The sequence below is a fragment of the Grampus griseus genome (assembly GCF_964374135.1).
Source record: "Grampus griseus genome assembly, chromosome: 6".
NCBI lineage: Eukaryota > Metazoa > Chordata > Mammalia > Artiodactyla > Delphinidae > Grampus > Grampus griseus.
In genome coordinates this window covers 102,428,776-102,446,016 of record NC_139000.1, presented here as the reverse complement: position 1 = coordinate 102,446,016, position 17,241 = coordinate 102,428,776, and the positions used below count along the sequence as shown (strand labels likewise).

Below are 17,241 nucleotides of genomic sequence, written 5' to 3'. Positions count from 1 at the left end.
CCCTTCAGCTTCTGGACCACACAGGATGGGAAGCAGGGACAGAGATGGCTCTGATCTGTGATATTCCTGAGCTACCTTCTCCTGCTGCTGAAGCACAGAGAAAGGATCCTAAGAGAGTGGTGCCTCTCGCTCAACAACCGGCCCATCAACCTCTGGGTCCCACCAGCTCTGGCCAAGGCATCAGCCAAGATGCCCCACTTTCCACCCATCAGCTGTCCTCGCTTATTCTTCGATCGGGGGGTTTGTTCTCTCTTTCAGAAACCCCCGCACACACCCCCACTTGGACTTCAATAAGTCACAGACTTTTGTTTCCAGTGGTTTCTTCTTCCAATGTCCCCATTTCTGGAGGGTTGCCAACTCTACACACTTTTCTTTGCAATCATAGAATAATAAGGTTGGAAGAAACCCTAGAGATAATCCAGTTAAACCTTCCTTTTAACAGTCAAAGAAACTGAGGCCTAGAGGAGCAAAGTAACTTGGTTAGTTGGCAGCAGGTCAAGACTAGTACGCTGTCAGCATTTAATAGATATCAGCGCAGTGAAGGACTGCCTTTGGGTCTGTTCTGTTGCCTCACTTGACCCAGGAACCAGAGTGAAAGCTGAGGGCTTGAATTCAGATTTGGACCCCACTCTCTATTCCTCTTTCTCTAATAAAACAAGGATATACCTGGCGCCGTTAGCATTCACTCTTAAGGGATGAGATCAGAAGCCTTGTAGAGTGTACCATGCTAAGTGGTTAGAATATTTCTGGAATCAACACTGTTCGGAGAAAGTGAAAATTACAACTTCCATCCTGATGAGTCTCTGCATATTTGGGCTGAACCTTGTAATTCATTTTGGTTTCCCGTTGCTGAGTGGAGAGAGCTGACATTTTCCAGGCTTCAGAGGGATCTAGACCCAGGAGATTTATTCCCTGCTAGTTACCCTATGGCTAATGGATGGGATGGTTAGTAGAGGGTTCTGTACCAAGCCCCTGAGCATAGAGGGTGGAGGGGCTGAAGGGGAGGAAAGTGGGAGACATCAGTAAAAGGAAGAGAAAAAAAATGGAGATGTCAGTAGGCCCCGGAATTCCTTTAAATTGATTTCTAGGTCCACATCTAAAATACGCAGGTCATAATTTCTGGTGCTAGCCATTTAGAAGTAGCTATGCCTTCTTTTAGAAAGTACTATACAATGCAAGAGAATTTTCTTTCTCTCTCCCCCTCCTCCCTCCCTCCTCCACCCCTCGCTTCTCCTTTGTGAACAGGATGTTATAGTGTGCAGGGGGCTGGGTAGGTTCCAAACTCAGACCCCAGGCCCGCAAAAGAGTCAACACTGGGTGTTTTCTAGCCAAAGAACTGTTAAGGGTCGTAATTTAAAATGAATAAAGCCTTTCAGCGGGCCCCTTCTTCCCCTAAATCAATTTGATTTTATGTAAACATTTATCTCCTTTGCACTTTCATACCATTCATATAATAATGCCTTCATGAACATTAATGTTTTCAACAGGTACATTTTCGAGAAGGTGAGGGGGGTGGGTAGGTGAGGGGAAGTATAACACACAGAATGCTTTCTAAGGAGTCTAGTTGTGCTAAAACTTGCCCCAAACCAAGGAATTTGTGAGAAAAAGAAAATTTGGTTTTAGTAGGGGAAAAGATGTAAATCACTCATGGGGGAGGGGCGGGTGTTGGAGGGCAAAGGTGGTGTGAGGGCAGGGGTTATTGTTTGGAAAGAGACCCAAGTGAGGAAAAGGCCAGTTTTAAGTCTTTTGTGAGAGCATCTCCAGGCATTTTAAGTTGCTGTAGGTGACCCCGCTAGGAAGGCACAAGTGAAAGAATGCTTTGCCTTAAGAAAGAAAATGTTTGAATTTTGACCAATCTGTTCTTAAATACAAGCAGCTCTCCTTTCTAACGCGCTCCGGCTGCTGTGGACTGACGCCCCCCTGCACTTTCGAAAGCAGGGGCAGCCTGTGAATGCGAACACCGCATAAAGCAGCAAGGAGTGCTTCTGCCTTGTTGTTCTCTGCCTGGTACCTCGGATAAAGGCCCTGGACACCTTCGTGGCCCAGGAAGCAATGCTTAGCCCCCACCCCCACCCCCCAGTAAGGATGCAAAGAGAGAAGTGAAAAGCAGATGCTATAAAATTATGAAAAGAAGCATTTAGCTATTCTTTCCAAATTCACACCCAACCTTATTTATAGATAGGGGTCAGGAACACTTGGCCAAATATTTTTAGCAAATCTAGAGAAAATGCTCTGAAAGGGCAATTCCTCTTCTCTCCTCTTTCATCATTTACTGTTTATCTCCCCATCAGGTTTTCTTTTTTTAAGTGCTAAATACAATTAATTGGCGTGCTCTCTAATTCTTTCGTGTGATTGTTAAAGAAATAAAAATAAACAGAAGGGCACCACGACGGCCTCTCACCAACCGTTGCTTTAAAATAGAATTTTTGGAAGCATTGTTGATTTCTACTTATTTTTGTTGGTAAATCCTGGGGAAGAAATGTATATCTTTTCCTTTAAAGTTCTAATTCAAGGCGTGGATGGTAGAGTTCTGAAGGGACTTTGGGACTGCGGTAAAATTTCGTTGTCATAGTAACAGAAAGGGAAATAGGCCTTGCTCACCTGGGACTTTAACGCTGCAAAAGCTGGATTTTTTTTTTTTTTTTAAGGAAAAGGACTCTGCAAGTGAAATAAATGAAAAACTTATTGTATTTCGAAACAACATTCCAAACATTAAATAGGTAAATGGCTGAAAAGACCACTTCTGCCATTTTTCTTGGTTTCTGTACTCATCTGATCAAAGAAGCCCAATTTTAAAAGTGCACAAAAAAGGTTATCTAGGAGAATATTGGCTTAAAAATATGTCTTACAAGTGATAACCTCAGACCATTATTCTGTGCCTTTGTATATTTCTGGATAATCTATAGAGGGTCTGAAAGGACATTCGCACTTGTTATTAATCATAAAACCCCCAGCATATACCTGCACAGACTGACTGTCTTTGGACAGTAACATTATTTTCTGATTTTATATCCACCAGTTGAAAATGTCAGGCCCCCTTTGTGTGTGAGGGTTTACGTGTGAGGCATGTGTGCGTGAAGATGTGTGTGGCCAGCGGAAAGCCACATACGTGACGAACCCTGGGATTCTGGGCTCAGTCATGCCACTTTTAACCCTCTGGAGCAAGCTAATTTTGTACAGCAGGAGTCACTGCTGCTTGTGAAGCCTTTTTTTCTTCTTTTTTCTCTCTCTGTCTCTGTCTCTCTTTTTTGGAGAGAGCATGCCCTAGCCACTCGGGGGCGGGTGTACAAACCAGAGCCCAGCTTGTGAGCCACTTCGCAGCCCTCAACAGTGATGGAGCCGACTTGGGACCAAAAACATCCAAATTTGCGAACTGCAGTGGGTCAGCTACGTTCCTTCACAGGCAGGGCTGGCTGAAATTCCCCAGACCTGAAATCCAATCACTTTCCAATCCAATCTAATATAATGCATATATATTCTCTCCTAAAACATGTTTACTTAAAAAGGTAACACCTTGCTTTCTCTTCACAGATTCTTTTTAAAATTTTTCCTCAAGTGCAATCAGAATTGTTTGAAAACAGCAGGAAACCCAAGGGACATGAGAAGGTTTCAGGTAAGGGGCCTGCCGTTCTTTCCTGGTAAATAAGTCATCCTGTTTTCTTTCTCCTTAGCACTCTTTTTTTTCTTTTCCTTTCTTTTTTTTTTTCCCCCCCTTAGAAAACATTATTCACGGATGCCGCTAACAACAAAAAAGATAACTGTAAATGACCGCCCTCTTCAGATAGGACTGAGGGTTTCTTCATTTTGTAGTGTTTAAGGCCTTCTGCCTGCATTGCCAGGGCCCCAGGGGAGGGGCACCAACCCAGGCTGGAGATTTGATTTTAAGCCCTCAGGCTGCCCTTCGCACACACAGCTGCCCACAAGCAGGAACAGCGTTCTTGATACTCGGCCACCTTGGGATTTTTCAAAGCAGCTTCTCTGTGCTTTCTGCAAGCAACAGCCTCTTCCTTTCCTTTGCCACCAATTAACTATTCAGTGGTCTCTCTCCGAGTGTCTGGGAGAGCAGCAGACCAAGCAGCCGTGGTCACTTTAAGATCTCAGCATGACAACAAGACCCACGGGACAGTAACCCAGCTGCCTGGGTTAAATCTGCCACCGGTTTCATCACCCCTGCCACTGATGTACTGGGGATACAAGCTAATAAAAACCCAGAGCGAGGCAAAGTGTGTCAGGTTGGAGATGCGAGGAAAGCAGCCCCTCTTGGCCCCCTTCCTTCATCTTTGAAGGACCCACATTTAATCCACCAAATGGCTTTCCTGCCACTCACGCCCCATTGCAATACCTCCCGCTCCTTTCCCCATAGAAAAATGGAAAACATGTTAAACAATATTATTCAGACTTGAGATTTAAAAAAAAAAAAATCCTGGCAGCAACGTGAGAGATGGAGATTATTAGCCTCACGTTTCAGGTGGGGAAAGTGAGGCTCTGGGAGTTGAAGTAACTCGCCTCTAATCACGGGAAGGAGGTGGTGCAACCCCGAGCCAGGAGGATGTGTCGGATCCAACTCTTTCCACCGGACCCTGGGTTTGCACCGTGTGCAGCTGCTAGGGTTACGCCTTGCTGTTGCCTTTTTCTAAATTCTGAATAATTTCTGAACAAGGGGCCGCACACATTCATCTTACACTGGGTCCCACAAATGATGTAGCTGCTCCTGCCTTTTGCTCAAAGAGCTTCTGTGGTTTAGCAGCAGAGTCATGAAAGAGTTAATAGGAGAGATGGGTACATGCAAGGCCAGTGAGCACGACCTTGAAAAACAAAAATTCCTGTCATGTTTTTTCACCGCATCATGGGTATCAAACTATCTTGCTGTGACCGGGACATTTTTTTTTTGTTTGCTGTGTAGCGCTAATACGAGCCTCGCCTGAACAAGTTAAACCACAGCTCTCCATCCTGCAGACTCTTCCCCTGCTGCATGATAAGAAGACGAATAGAAATGAAATGATTTTCTTGGGGGCGGGGGTCAAGCAGGAACATTGTGCATAGTGGAAGCTTATGGTACTCAGTGTTCCAAACAGAAACATAAATAATTTCAGTCCAAAAACAGAGTGAAATTCAAAAGAATTCCAAAGTGCCCAGATGACCAAAGCTTAGCGTTCACGTCTGGAAGAAACAAGAGGCAGGGAAAGAAGCTAGCAGTTTAGATTCCTATCCCCCCTTATTCTCTATCATCCCTTCCAAAGAGTTTTAAATTTGAGAAGACACTTCTAGGAGGCTTTAAATAGAATGCCTTGTCATTTTATTTATTTTATTTTATTTATCCCAAATTTTAGAAATGTATTCACTTATCAGATGCACGTAATATTTCCTCTACTTCTCCGGTTATTTACTAAGTGAAATTTTTAATGTGCCTGAATTTTTTAACAGGGTTAGAATAAATATTGTTCATTTCAAAATACGAGGAATTCTCATCCTGTGTGAATGTACTTGACTTTTGCAAAGACGAGGGAAAAGATTTTTTTTTTTAAGTTTGTGGATTCTAGGACTGTCTTATTTCTGGGGTAGGGCTAAAGTCAACTGGAAAAAATTTTTTTGCATTTTTTTATTGAGATAAAATTCATATATTCATCATTTAGACCATTTTAAAGTGTGTGATCCAGTGACTTTCAGTATATTCACAGTGTTGTGCAACAATTACCACATCATTCCAGAACATTTCTGTCATCCCAGAAAGAAACCCCATACTTCCCAATTCCCTTTTCTGTCCACCCACTGACAACCACTAATCTACTTTCCGTCTCTACAGATATGTCTATTCTGGACATTTCCTGTAAATGGAATGATACAACATGTGGCCTTTTGTGTCTGGCTTCTTTCACTTAGCATAATGTTTTCAAGGTCCATCCATATTGTAGCATGTGTCAGTATTTCTTTTTTTTTATGGCTGAATAATATTCCATTGTAAGAATATACCACATTTTGTTTATCTGTACATCAGTTGATGGACATTTGGGTTGTTTCTACTTTCTGGCTTTTATAAATCATGCTGTTATGAACATTTATGTACAAGTTATTTTGTGAACATGTTTTTGATATCTTGAGTATATACCTAAGAGTAGAATTTCTGGGTCGTATGGTAACTCCAGATTTAACTTTTTGAGGAACTGCCAAGCTATTTTCCACAGTGGCTGCACCATTTTACATCCCCATCACTAATGTGTGAGGGTCCCAATTTCTCCATATCTTTTCCACTACTTGTTATTTCCTGTTTAAAAAGAAAAAATCCTAGCCATCCCGTAAGTGTGAAGTGGTATCTCATTATGGCTTTGATTTGTCTTTCCCTAATGAATAATGATTTGAGCATCTTTTCATGTACTTTTTGGCCATTTGTGGATCTTCTCTGGAGAAATCTCTATTCAAATCTTTTGCCTATTCTCAAATTGGTTTACTTTTTTATTGTTGAGTTGTAAGAGGTCTTTATATATTCGGAATACTAGGCTCTTATCAGATAAGTGATTTGCAAATATTTTTCTCATTCTATCACTGGCTTTTCACTTTCTTCACAGTATCCTTTGATTCACAAAAGAATTGACAATTTTTATACCGTACTCAGATTCTATGACAAGTATAGCCTTCCATGAAAGATCTTTTACGTGGAGAAAGGCTTGACTATGTGCTGTAATGGTCAAGTGAAAAGTTTGGATCAAGTTCAAAGTATGAAACAAAACCAGAGATGGTAGATAATCATGAGAGTGATCTAAAGGAATGGGATAGGGAGGGTGGGAGGGAGGGAGACGCAAGAGGGAAGAGATATGGGAACATATGTATATGTGTAACTGATTCACTTTGTTATAAAGCAGAAACTAACACACCATTGTAAAGCAATTATACCCCAATAAAGATGTTAAAAAAATAAAATAAATAAAGGAATGGTAGCTTAGGAATTCCTAGAATATACGTATATATCATTCAGAATGACAAATGAGATAATTTTAAACCATATGGACAAATAACTTCGATTCTCTACTTTTGTTATATGATCAAACGTAGATTTAATCTGAAGTTTTTTGATTTGTTTTGTTTTGTTTTTGTGTGGAGATTTGATCTGAGCAGGATAAAAATACAAAATATTTCTAACCAAATCATGAATCCAGCCAAACTCTCTCTCCTCTCTCACCCCTTCTCTTTCCACTATCCCCCAAACATCGGTGGAACCTAAATTCTTTTTCCAGAAATGATCAAATGAGAATAAAACCATTATATCAAACTTATTTTCCAATCTGAACCAAACCTCTCTTTCATTCAGTTCAAGTCCTAAGTAACATGGGCATATAAAATATTTATCGAAATGCAAGGGTTTTAACCCTTTTTGCGGGGGGGCTCAGACCCCTTTGAGAATTTGGTATGAGCTGTAGTTTTGTCCCAGTAAAAGGCTACATTTCAACAAAGTTTTGCTTAAAATTTCAGGGGTTCCAAGACCTCTTAAGATGTCTCTGAGAATTCCACGGACCCTTGATCTAAAGAGATGAAATTCATCTAACACCCAATGGGCTCCCTCCATGTAACTTAACCCTTACGATGGGGACCTGTCCACTTAGGACTCATCCTGGTGGTCTTCCCGTTCTCTTGGCTGTAAAGACCACCTGCTCCGGGATCCACATCCTCAGACCTCCCCCTTCTCTGGAGCTGCAGACACCCAGCTCTGCCTCCCTCCTGGGCATCTTCCCCTGGATGACTAGTGAGCACACGCTCACAGCAGAACTCAGTGCTTCCTCCCTGATCTGTACCTTCCTGCTAAGTATCTGTAAAATCCACTTCTCTCTCCTGAAAAACTGCGATAGGCCCTTGCCTCTCCTCCTTCCTTGTCTAACGCATCCTCAGCACGGCTGCCAAAGTGATCTTTTAGAACATGTCCCTCCTCTGCTTCAAGTAGGTTATAAATATCTCCTGTCCATGGACAAAAGCTCAGATTTTAGAAGGCATGGCTGAGAAGTAGCTTCGTACCAGGCAGGGCTTCTGCCATGCGCCCCTCCTGACGCTTCCATACATTCCCCCACCCACCAGGCACACCTCACTGATTTCTATTCCACGGAATATCACCTGGAACCTTCTCACATGTTCGCCCCTCTGCCTGGGAACCCTTCACTCCTCACCAGGCTGTGACTTCTGCTCGTGCTTCAAGCCTACACCTGAGTGTCACCTCTTTAGTGAGGCATTTTCTGGCAGACCTGTTGGCCAACATACTTCTCTACAGGCTTCTACTCTGCCATTGCTCACATTGTCTTCCAATTATTATTTGTCTAATAGCCTGTGTGCTACTTGAGGATAATCTGTATGTTTTATTTATTTTTGTATTTCTCCCCAATGCCAGTCACTCTGTGGAGCTCAAAAAATTCATTATTAAATGAAGTTTTTAAATGAATTTATTTATTTATTTATGGCTGCGTGGGTCTTCGTTGCTGCATGCGGGCTTTCTCTAGTTGCAGAGAGCAGGGGCTACTCTTTGTTGCGGTGCGCGGGCTTCCCATTGCGGTGGCTTCTCTTGTTGCAGAGCACGGGCTCTAGGTGCGCGGGCTTCAGTAGTTGCGGCGCATGGGCTCCGTAGTTGTGGCTCGCGGGCTCTAGAGCGCATGCTCAGTAGTTGTGGCTCGCGGGCTTAGTTGCTCCGCGGCATGTGGGATCTTCCCAGACCAGGGCTCCAACCCGTGTCCCCTGCATTGACAGGTGGATTCTTAACCACTGTGCCACCAGGGAAGCCCTATTAAATGAATTTTTAAGAGAAAGAAAGGAAAAAGATAGGAAGGAAGGAAGAAAGGGAGGGAGGGAGGGAGAAAGGGAGGAAGGAAAATAAGAAAAGGGCCCCCAAAGTATCTGAATCCATGGACCATTAAGGAAGAAAATCACTTCTGCCCTCCTTGAAATGGAACAATTAGTTGAAACACGCAGATTAACAGCGCGGTGAAGGCAAGGAAAAGAAATTTATGTATAGTTTAAGCTGACAGGCCTGTTAAGACATAACGTACCCCGTTCTTCATTTCTCTGCATCGTGGGTGGAGAGCAGACAGTTGGAAAATCCAGGAGAAAATCAAGCCACTTTCTTGGAAGAGTCAGGCATGTTGTCATTACCCACATTCAAATCCTGAAACACAGCAGAAGTTGACAACAATCAGGGCTTTTGTTGCCAGTTCACTCTCATAGACAGGCTGGCTGGGTCTGCTCCAAGTCAGAGTGAAAACACAGATGCCCTCATTCATTGATTCATTCACCCACCAATACTATCGAGGAAATTCTGTGAGCCAAGCACTATCCTAGGTGCTGCAGATATATCAGCAAGCAAAACAGAGAACATTCCTCACCCTTGTGGGACTTACATCCTAGCGGGGAGACAAGGAAAGTGAGATAAATGAGTGATTTACGTAGCTTAGCTCTGCTTCTCTGAGGTCTTCAAGTGAACTGACTGGAAGCACAGGGGCCCTAGTGCCAGTTGTCCTTGTATTGCCTGCTGGGACTCAGCGGTGTGGCCAAGTCCAGATGGTATGGGAGCCCAGTGCTACCTGCCATCGTAATAATAGCAAGTGTGGATGCTCTTCCCAATAGCTTTCAGAGTTTTCCACAGCATCAGCTATAATAGGACACGTGTCAGCAGATCACGTACTTGAGACTGGGAAGCTTAGAGGCCTTACCAATTCCCCCACCCCGCCCTGCCTCAAAAGGACTCTGTTTTAAACAGACCTGACCACTGTAGAAGACTGCAGTATTTCCCATCCCATGGGCGGCACCGACTGCTACATTACTCTTTCTGGAGTTGGTAGCAGGTGCCTTGAATCTCCAACCCTAGAATCATTTTAAATGAATTCCTTCATTCTAACGTGTAGCTTTCTTGTTATTGGGATAAAGATTCTTCCTAGCATTTGCTGAACTTTTCTGAGTGACTCTCGGGTGTCTCAAGTTCACCCCTAATGATTCCCTTTTTAGATGAGGTCCACCAAAGCCATCATTTTGTTATATAGCTATGTCAGGGAGAGAATAGAGATACAGCAACAGTTCTTGCCATCCTTTGCTTCAAAAGATAAGAATTCAAGAGGTGTGGAGGGGTGCATACATTCTTTCAGGTGAAAGAAAAGTCATTTCCAGGGTCAGGTTGGGAGAGACATCAGTGCCGAATTGATTCCTGTTTGATTATAGGGATCTGTGTACAAGCCCAGGAGGGGCCTGCTAGAAGGGCTTTCTGAGGGGGTCCCGGAGGAGGTGAGGGAGGGGTTGGTGCTTTGCAAGGACACGCCTAGTAGGTCTCGCAGACCTCTGAGGAAGAAAGCAGACATGCACGGTGGTGGGAAGACACCAAGATCTCCTCCATCAGAATGGAGAAATGAAGTGAGGTGTGTGAGGACGGACTGACGTCATCAGGGTAGTTGGATAATGTGGGAGGCCTACAGCCTGTTACTGCAACGTGCTGGATGCAACCACTGCACAAAAACAACGGAGAAGTTCACGTGGCCGGCAGGGCCCCTAGTCCACACAGCTGGGTGGCGGCCATTCGTCTATTTGACTAAATGATGTGAGAGCAAAGGGCAGGGCTACTCATGCCTTGGAACACGGCCAGGCTCCATCCAACAAACCCGTATGACTTCTTAAACCCCAGCTCTTATATGAAACGTTTTAATGGCATCACCATCTATTTTCCTTAAATAAAAAAAAAAAATGGTGACTATTTCTCTCACACCCGTGAAGAGGGAAACGAGAGTTTAAATTAACTCCAAATGGTAAAGATTTAATACAGTTCCAGCTGCCTGCAGGTTTCTTCAGTTCAAGTCTCTCAGTTCAAGAGCCACCCCAGGTGCTCTGTGATCTCACCCACCGTGTGAAGGTTGCCGGGCTCCTGAGCCCCACTTTTAAAGCACAGAATGAAAAGCACGTGACTCATGGCGTCTCTGATCCACAGGTGGGTCCATTATCTGGTGATAGCACAAAGCAGCAAGTCCAAGTTAAGAAATAGTAATTACCTACTTGGAGTCAGAAGAAAACCTCTGAGGGTCTGAGGGTCTTTTGCCCAGTCTAATGCTTTAAGCTTGGGAAAAGCTTTCTGTGGGTAACTTCAAGCTCTTGCCTGTTGGACAGTATACCCTTCTGCCCACTCCCATCACCCCCTTCTTTTGGCATCTCACATGGGGACAAGAATCGGGGTTTAAGAATTTTGACCAACTCACACAGGAACTGTGTTTTGAATTATTTGTGGGAGAAAAGGAGAAACACAAAAGCAGGTAGTTGCCTATATAACCCTTGGGAAAGGATGTGTCAGATTTCAGTTAGGTGGAAGCAAACCCTAAATGCTCCAACATTTTAAGAGACTCCAATTTGGGCACTAAAACCTACCCTTGAACATTTTCCAGGACCATCAGATGCAGAACTTCCTGGAAGGCAAAGCTTTCTTAGTTTCACAATAACAGTGCATAGATTCTTAAGCTGCTTACAGGGCCTACGTGCTCCTGGGTTTTGATGCATGACAGGGGATTCACGAGGTCCCTAGGGACAGAGTTTGGTGGAAGAGAATGGCCCAGCCAGATCAAGAACGGCATCGAATGTGTTAAGGCTCCGCTGTGAGCCTCAAAATGTTTGCTAGTGAAATACTGCCCTGGGCCATAACCATCCCTCTTGGCATACGTTTCAGATGGGACAAGCATTGCCCTCAGTGGAATAAAACGATGTAGGGTAGATGTAGCAAGCATCACTGGCCTTTGAGATGAAGAGAAATTTGGTTGTAAAGCAGGTTAATGACCTTTGGGCTTCCTGATGACCTAAAAGGCAGGATAAAAAAATTGCCACTTGATTTCTGTACATAGTCAACTAGTTTTTGAAAAACAAGCCCTAAAAGGTGTCCAGCCTAAGCCAAACTTGCCAAAATATGCCAGCAGACATGCCCTTTGGCATACGGCTCCACTTACGCCAGTTAGAATTTTTTTTTTTATTGCCAGAATAATCATTTTGGTACCCTTGAGTTGTGTAAGAAAAGTTTTTCAACTCTTCAAGGCCCTATCTCAAATCTCATTTCCTTGATGAAACTGTTTGTTACTGCCTTCAGTTTGGGTTAATTTTCTTACCTTTGGACTCCTAGAGGAGACAGTGGCCACATAATTCAGCCCTCAATCGTGTATTACCACATAGTAATATCTCCTGATTATGTGTAGTGTTTGTTCTGCTTTATCAGTTGCATGGTAAACACCTTGAGGTAGTGACGGTGTTTTCTGTAGGCTTCCATTGCCTGTGGCATGGTGCCTGGAAGATCACAAAATAACTCTGACTCCCTGAAACACAGCGCTGTCTGGTGACTTACGAATGTATCTTCTTGGGACTTATGTCATTAATGCCACAGCCCCCTCCCTTGCTGTGAGCAACTCCAGAACGCCCCACATCTGTCTCAGCAGCAATCAACTTTGCGTTCTCTCGTTTGCTACTTGATACTCAAGTGAACAGAAAATGTAACCTTGGGGAATATGAAACACCAGCGATTGCTAAGAATGCTGGGAATTCCTTAAAAAAAAAAAAAAGATGACAAAATCCATACTTACGGGGTAGGTAGGTGTTTAAAGGTAATTTTGGAGACTCTGAAGTCTAGTAACAAAGAAAAATCTGGGCTTTCAATCTGGCTTGAACATGTAATGTGTGCCAAGAATGAAGAGGTAGGGAGAAACAATTTGCAGTAGCCAATTTGCTTGTTCTTTGCCTGGGTTGAATTACGGAGGCTTAGGCTAATTGTTTCATCAGATTCCCCTTGTCGAATGTGAGAACTCGCCAGTGTTGAAAAACATCAATGGAGTATTTCTTCTCACGATATGGACTCCAAACCTGATTGCCCACCACAACCAGAAGTCTGTCTTGATTTTCTCTGTCCCTTTAGTGGTCTCTGTGTTTCTTTCCTCCTTCCACAGGTGGAAAATAAAATCCCACATAATAGTTACGCTTTGGGAAAGCTGAAATAACATATATAGCAACTGAACAGTTATAAGGGAAAAGCACATCATGAATTTAATTCCATTTCCAGATGTAAAATGTCATAAAGAATTGTTTTCCATACTTGGCAAAATAACAGGGATTTTCGAGGCCATTTTATTTAGCGTGGTGTACGCATGTTTGTAAGTAGGTATCGGAGTCTTCCACGTCGAGCGGGCTGTAAATGCTACCTATTGTAAATTTACTGAGATTAAACTACCAAACGCCCCATCTTCAGTTAGAAGGTACGTGATCCTCATTGAAATGGAGGGGAAATGTGTCTGACGGATGGTAGAACTGGGTGTGTTTTCAAAGCAACAACGCTGATCCGTACAGGGAGGTTTCCAACCAACGTGATTATTCTCTAGCAAGTACAGACACTGGGATTCTCGCCTGTTTCAAAGAGCAGATGATTTAGTCATTCCACACCCTTTGCATTCTGACTTCTCTTTTCCTTTTACCCTCCTGTATGAGGCTTAGGGTCTTTGTAGGAACACCTGGGTATGAGCTGAGAAAGCCTGGCTGGCAGTAGTATCCAAGCTGGTCATTCCTCGGATTCAACTAAGTCATACAGCTAGAGCTTTGAGAAGGATGGATTTTTTTTTTTTTTAAGTGTGATGTTGCAAAGAGCCATAGACATTTTGGAGACAGGCGTAAAAATAACCCAATGGTGGGAATAAATCAGGGTGGTAGAAGTCCTCCTGCCACAGGCTGTCATTCTGATGCCAAAGAAACAGCTCCTCTATTGGAAAATTAGTTGTACAGGCAGATTAACGGATGTGTCCACCGAAAGGGTAACTCCCACTGTGGCCTTTTATAGGCAGGAAAGAGCTCTTTACAACTCAGCTCCTGCTTTGTATAAATTATTAGAGTGGGGGACATGGGAGTGCTTTTGGGTAATGAGAAGGAAAATATAATTTGAGGAAGCCAATCCGTTTTCTTGAGTACCTTGAGCAGACTGCTCACACAGTTGTAGCTTTTGTTCTTAAAACTTTCTTGTAGTTTTCAAGGGGACATACAAACTTTTTACTCACGTTTCTACTTCTGTATAATCAGCTAAAACTGCCGTTTAATTGGATTGATTCAAAAGGGAACCTACGCTGTCACGCACCAATCGGTCTGCATTTATTGATCTGGCCTCACCAAAAATTAGAGATCACGCTAAACAAAATGAGGAATGGCAAAACGTGAAAAACTACTTTCGCTTACAAAAATGCAAGCAATTTCAGCAGATCCTTACTTCTCCTTTCTTGACACCTTGAATGAAAGCTACCTTGTCATAAGTGATATTTGCGTGAATATGATTGGTTGTTGCGTTTGCGTTGAGTTGAAGCGTACCAGTTGAGGAGAGCTCTAGTCTACGATGGCTTAGTTTTCAGATCCGCAGACCCTCCTACTGGAGCTTTGAGCTGAAATACAGATACACCAACTTTGAGAAACAAATGAAAGCTGTCACCAGTGTCAACAGCAAAAGCTGGGGGTCCATCCCACACAAATTATGGACATCTGTATTCCTAACTGGCATCCTTTCGGGCAGTGCCAAGAGAATCTGACAGCTGTATAAAAGACTAGGTATCAGGTTTAGGTGATAGGAGACACTGGTGAGACCGAGAAGTCCTTTTGGATGGGATACTCAGCATATGTTTATTATAATACTCGAGATTTTTAGTTTCAGGTACCTCAAACTAAAATACAAATGGTATTTTGTCAATACTAAATTCGCTACTTCTAAAACAGATCAGTTTCTGATCTTAGGAGAACAAGCGGTATTGATGAGTCTGTGATCAGAAGATCGTTGGCAAAGATGCCTACAAATAGTTAACAAGGTAATGGTAAGAAATGTTGACCTTGATTTGTTTAGCTAAGATGTAAAGATTTTTGAAGGTCAAAGGTGTCCTTGTGTAGTGTTTTGGAGTCTAACTGTGTCTGACCCTCTAACATTAAGCTGCTGTGGCCTGCAGTTTTGAAGAGTGAAGCAAACCAGGGGGAAAGAGAGAAGGGGGAGAGAACAGGAAATGGAGTGAGGTGTTTCAGGAAGTTGTCAGGGACTGACTGATTGATTCCAGATGGAAAAGGTCAGCCTTCGTGACCCAGGAAATACTCACTGGGGGAAAGAAGTTGGCTTGTGGAAGGGGAAGGCCTGGGAGGGAGACGATGCTGGAATGCACAGTCTACTTCCTTCAGTCTTCAAACATTCAGAAACTTTAACTTCTCTGAATAGAATAATATCAGTGTTGTCATCGTTCATCAGAAAACAGTGAAGGAACTTAAATTCGAAGCTTTGAATGTACCAAATGTATCTTCACCTCCATAATGTAGTTCACTCTTCCAGAAGGAGAGTGCGTGTATGGAAAAGTCAATATTTGTGTGTGTCTCCATGTATAAGAAAAACAACCATTCCTAAAAAAAAAGAACCACCACCAAACATGTCTGGTTTCACGTGGTGGAGTTTCAAATCCTTTACATTTTATAAATTCAGTTAAATTGGCAGGCTCTCTTAGATCCCTCAAAATCTAAGATATTTGGAATATTAAAAACGGGAACTTGCCTCATATCTATATATATACAGGCACACGCACATACATTTGGACATAATTTAAAATCTTGTAATAAATTTTGCAGACACTGAAATAATTCAGGTTAATTCCCTTGCTGTCATGAGAGGCCAGCGCTAGCCAGCAAGAGATTAAAATTTATTTCCATTGTTAATAGAAAATAATGAAGTGCATCTGAACCATCGGGGTATGTCATTCGGGAAATGTTCTCTTTGGAACCAAGTCTCACTCCACCCAAATGGAGAATGATGAAATCAGCTGGCTCAAGAAAGCCCCATATTTTGTGGCAGGAATGCACGAGGAGCGTTCAAGTACAGTATAACAAGGAGCTTGTGGAATGAATTAACGTGGTCTCGGAGAGAACGCTCTTCATATCCACATAATCTTCACACAGGTTGAGGTTCCCCTCCTTGCGCCTAGCACAGCTCGTTAGCAGTTAAAGCCTGAAGCACCCTCTCGTTTTCGGTTTTTTCCAGGGATGACAGCTATGTCTTTTTTTTTTTTTTTTTTTTAACTTGTGTGTTGAAGGACGGGAACAGTGTTCCTGATCAAGGGAACAGCAAGTATTAAGCTGAGGAGTGGATGTGGTATTTTATGCATATAAACTAAGGCATACTCTTTCTTTGGTCTTACCTGAATAATGTGATGAAATCAGCATCCTTCCAGTTACAAAGCCAAAGACTAAGAGCGATTTTGGAGCCTACCTTCTTTGCCACCCCTGCATCTTAACAGCTACGTCTTTGAAAATCCATTCACGCACACAATTTATAAAAGTGATCTGATTCCTCTTTCTTTTACTCCTCTTTGTCCTATTATTTTCTGCGGGTAAGCAGAAACAGAGGTGATTGCTTTCAGCCTTCGTGTCCATCTTAACCCCAGGACTAGGAGACTCAGCCCCTCTCTCCCTTTGACTGTGATTCCATCCTGTGCTCTGCTGAAGGGCCCTGATAAGAGCTTGTGCCTCGTGCCCTTGCAGGGAGTGATGGATGTCTCTGTCTTACGGTTGCCACCGCAGGATAGGAACTATCTGGAAGGCCTTTCCCCAGACTCTTACCATGTTAACATGGACACAATTGAAAACAGACCTGGAGCTAGACAGGCTGCATCCCTGACTTGTGAGCAATTACACTGATACAATTTTCTGAATGACAACGGAGTTTCCTTTAAGTTCATTCTGGCGTCACAGCGAGGCAGGGGCACCGAATCGGTAGTGCCTTCACAGGTGAGGAGCTGAAGTGTGGGAGAGACACTAGCCAACCAGGAACACATTGTTCTGTGGGCTTAGGATCTCCAGGGCCTGACATAATAATACCCAATACATACCAGGAGCTCAGTGAATGCTTTTGAGTTGATAACTGCAGCCATTTATGTCCATGTAAAAATTCCTGTGTGCCACTGTTATGGCATGGTACCAGGCTAGGTGAAATACTTTGTGGACTCATGATTTTAGGGGTTCTCCCAAACCCTTATTATATTACAATATATATAAAAATTCTTTTTAGAGATATCATCTGAAATCCTATTTGAGGTTAAAAAGATTCAGGAGAGTGTTGCCTTGGCAAGGGGTAGAGGGTAGGGTGGACCGAAAAGGGGCACCAGATAACTTTCTGGGGAGATAGAAATGTTCTGTATTGTGATATGGTGTGGACTACCTAGTTGTATCCGTTTGTCAAAATTGTGCAGCTAGGATTTGTACATTTCA

At 43.0% G+C, this 17,241-nt stretch overlaps 1 protein-coding gene across 1 annotated transcript in view; it reads left to right on the top strand.

The window, feature by feature from the left end:
• Positions 1-17,241, top strand: part of EBF2 (EBF transcription factor 2) — a 194,293-nt gene that overhangs the window by 131,849 nt on the left and 45,203 nt on the right. The window contains exon 7 of the mRNA XM_082655718.1: positions 3,532-3,613. Within this exon, the coding sequence (XP_082511844.1) occupies positions 3,532-3,613 (82 nt within the window). The remainder of the gene's footprint in view (positions 1-3,531; positions 3,614-17,241) is intronic.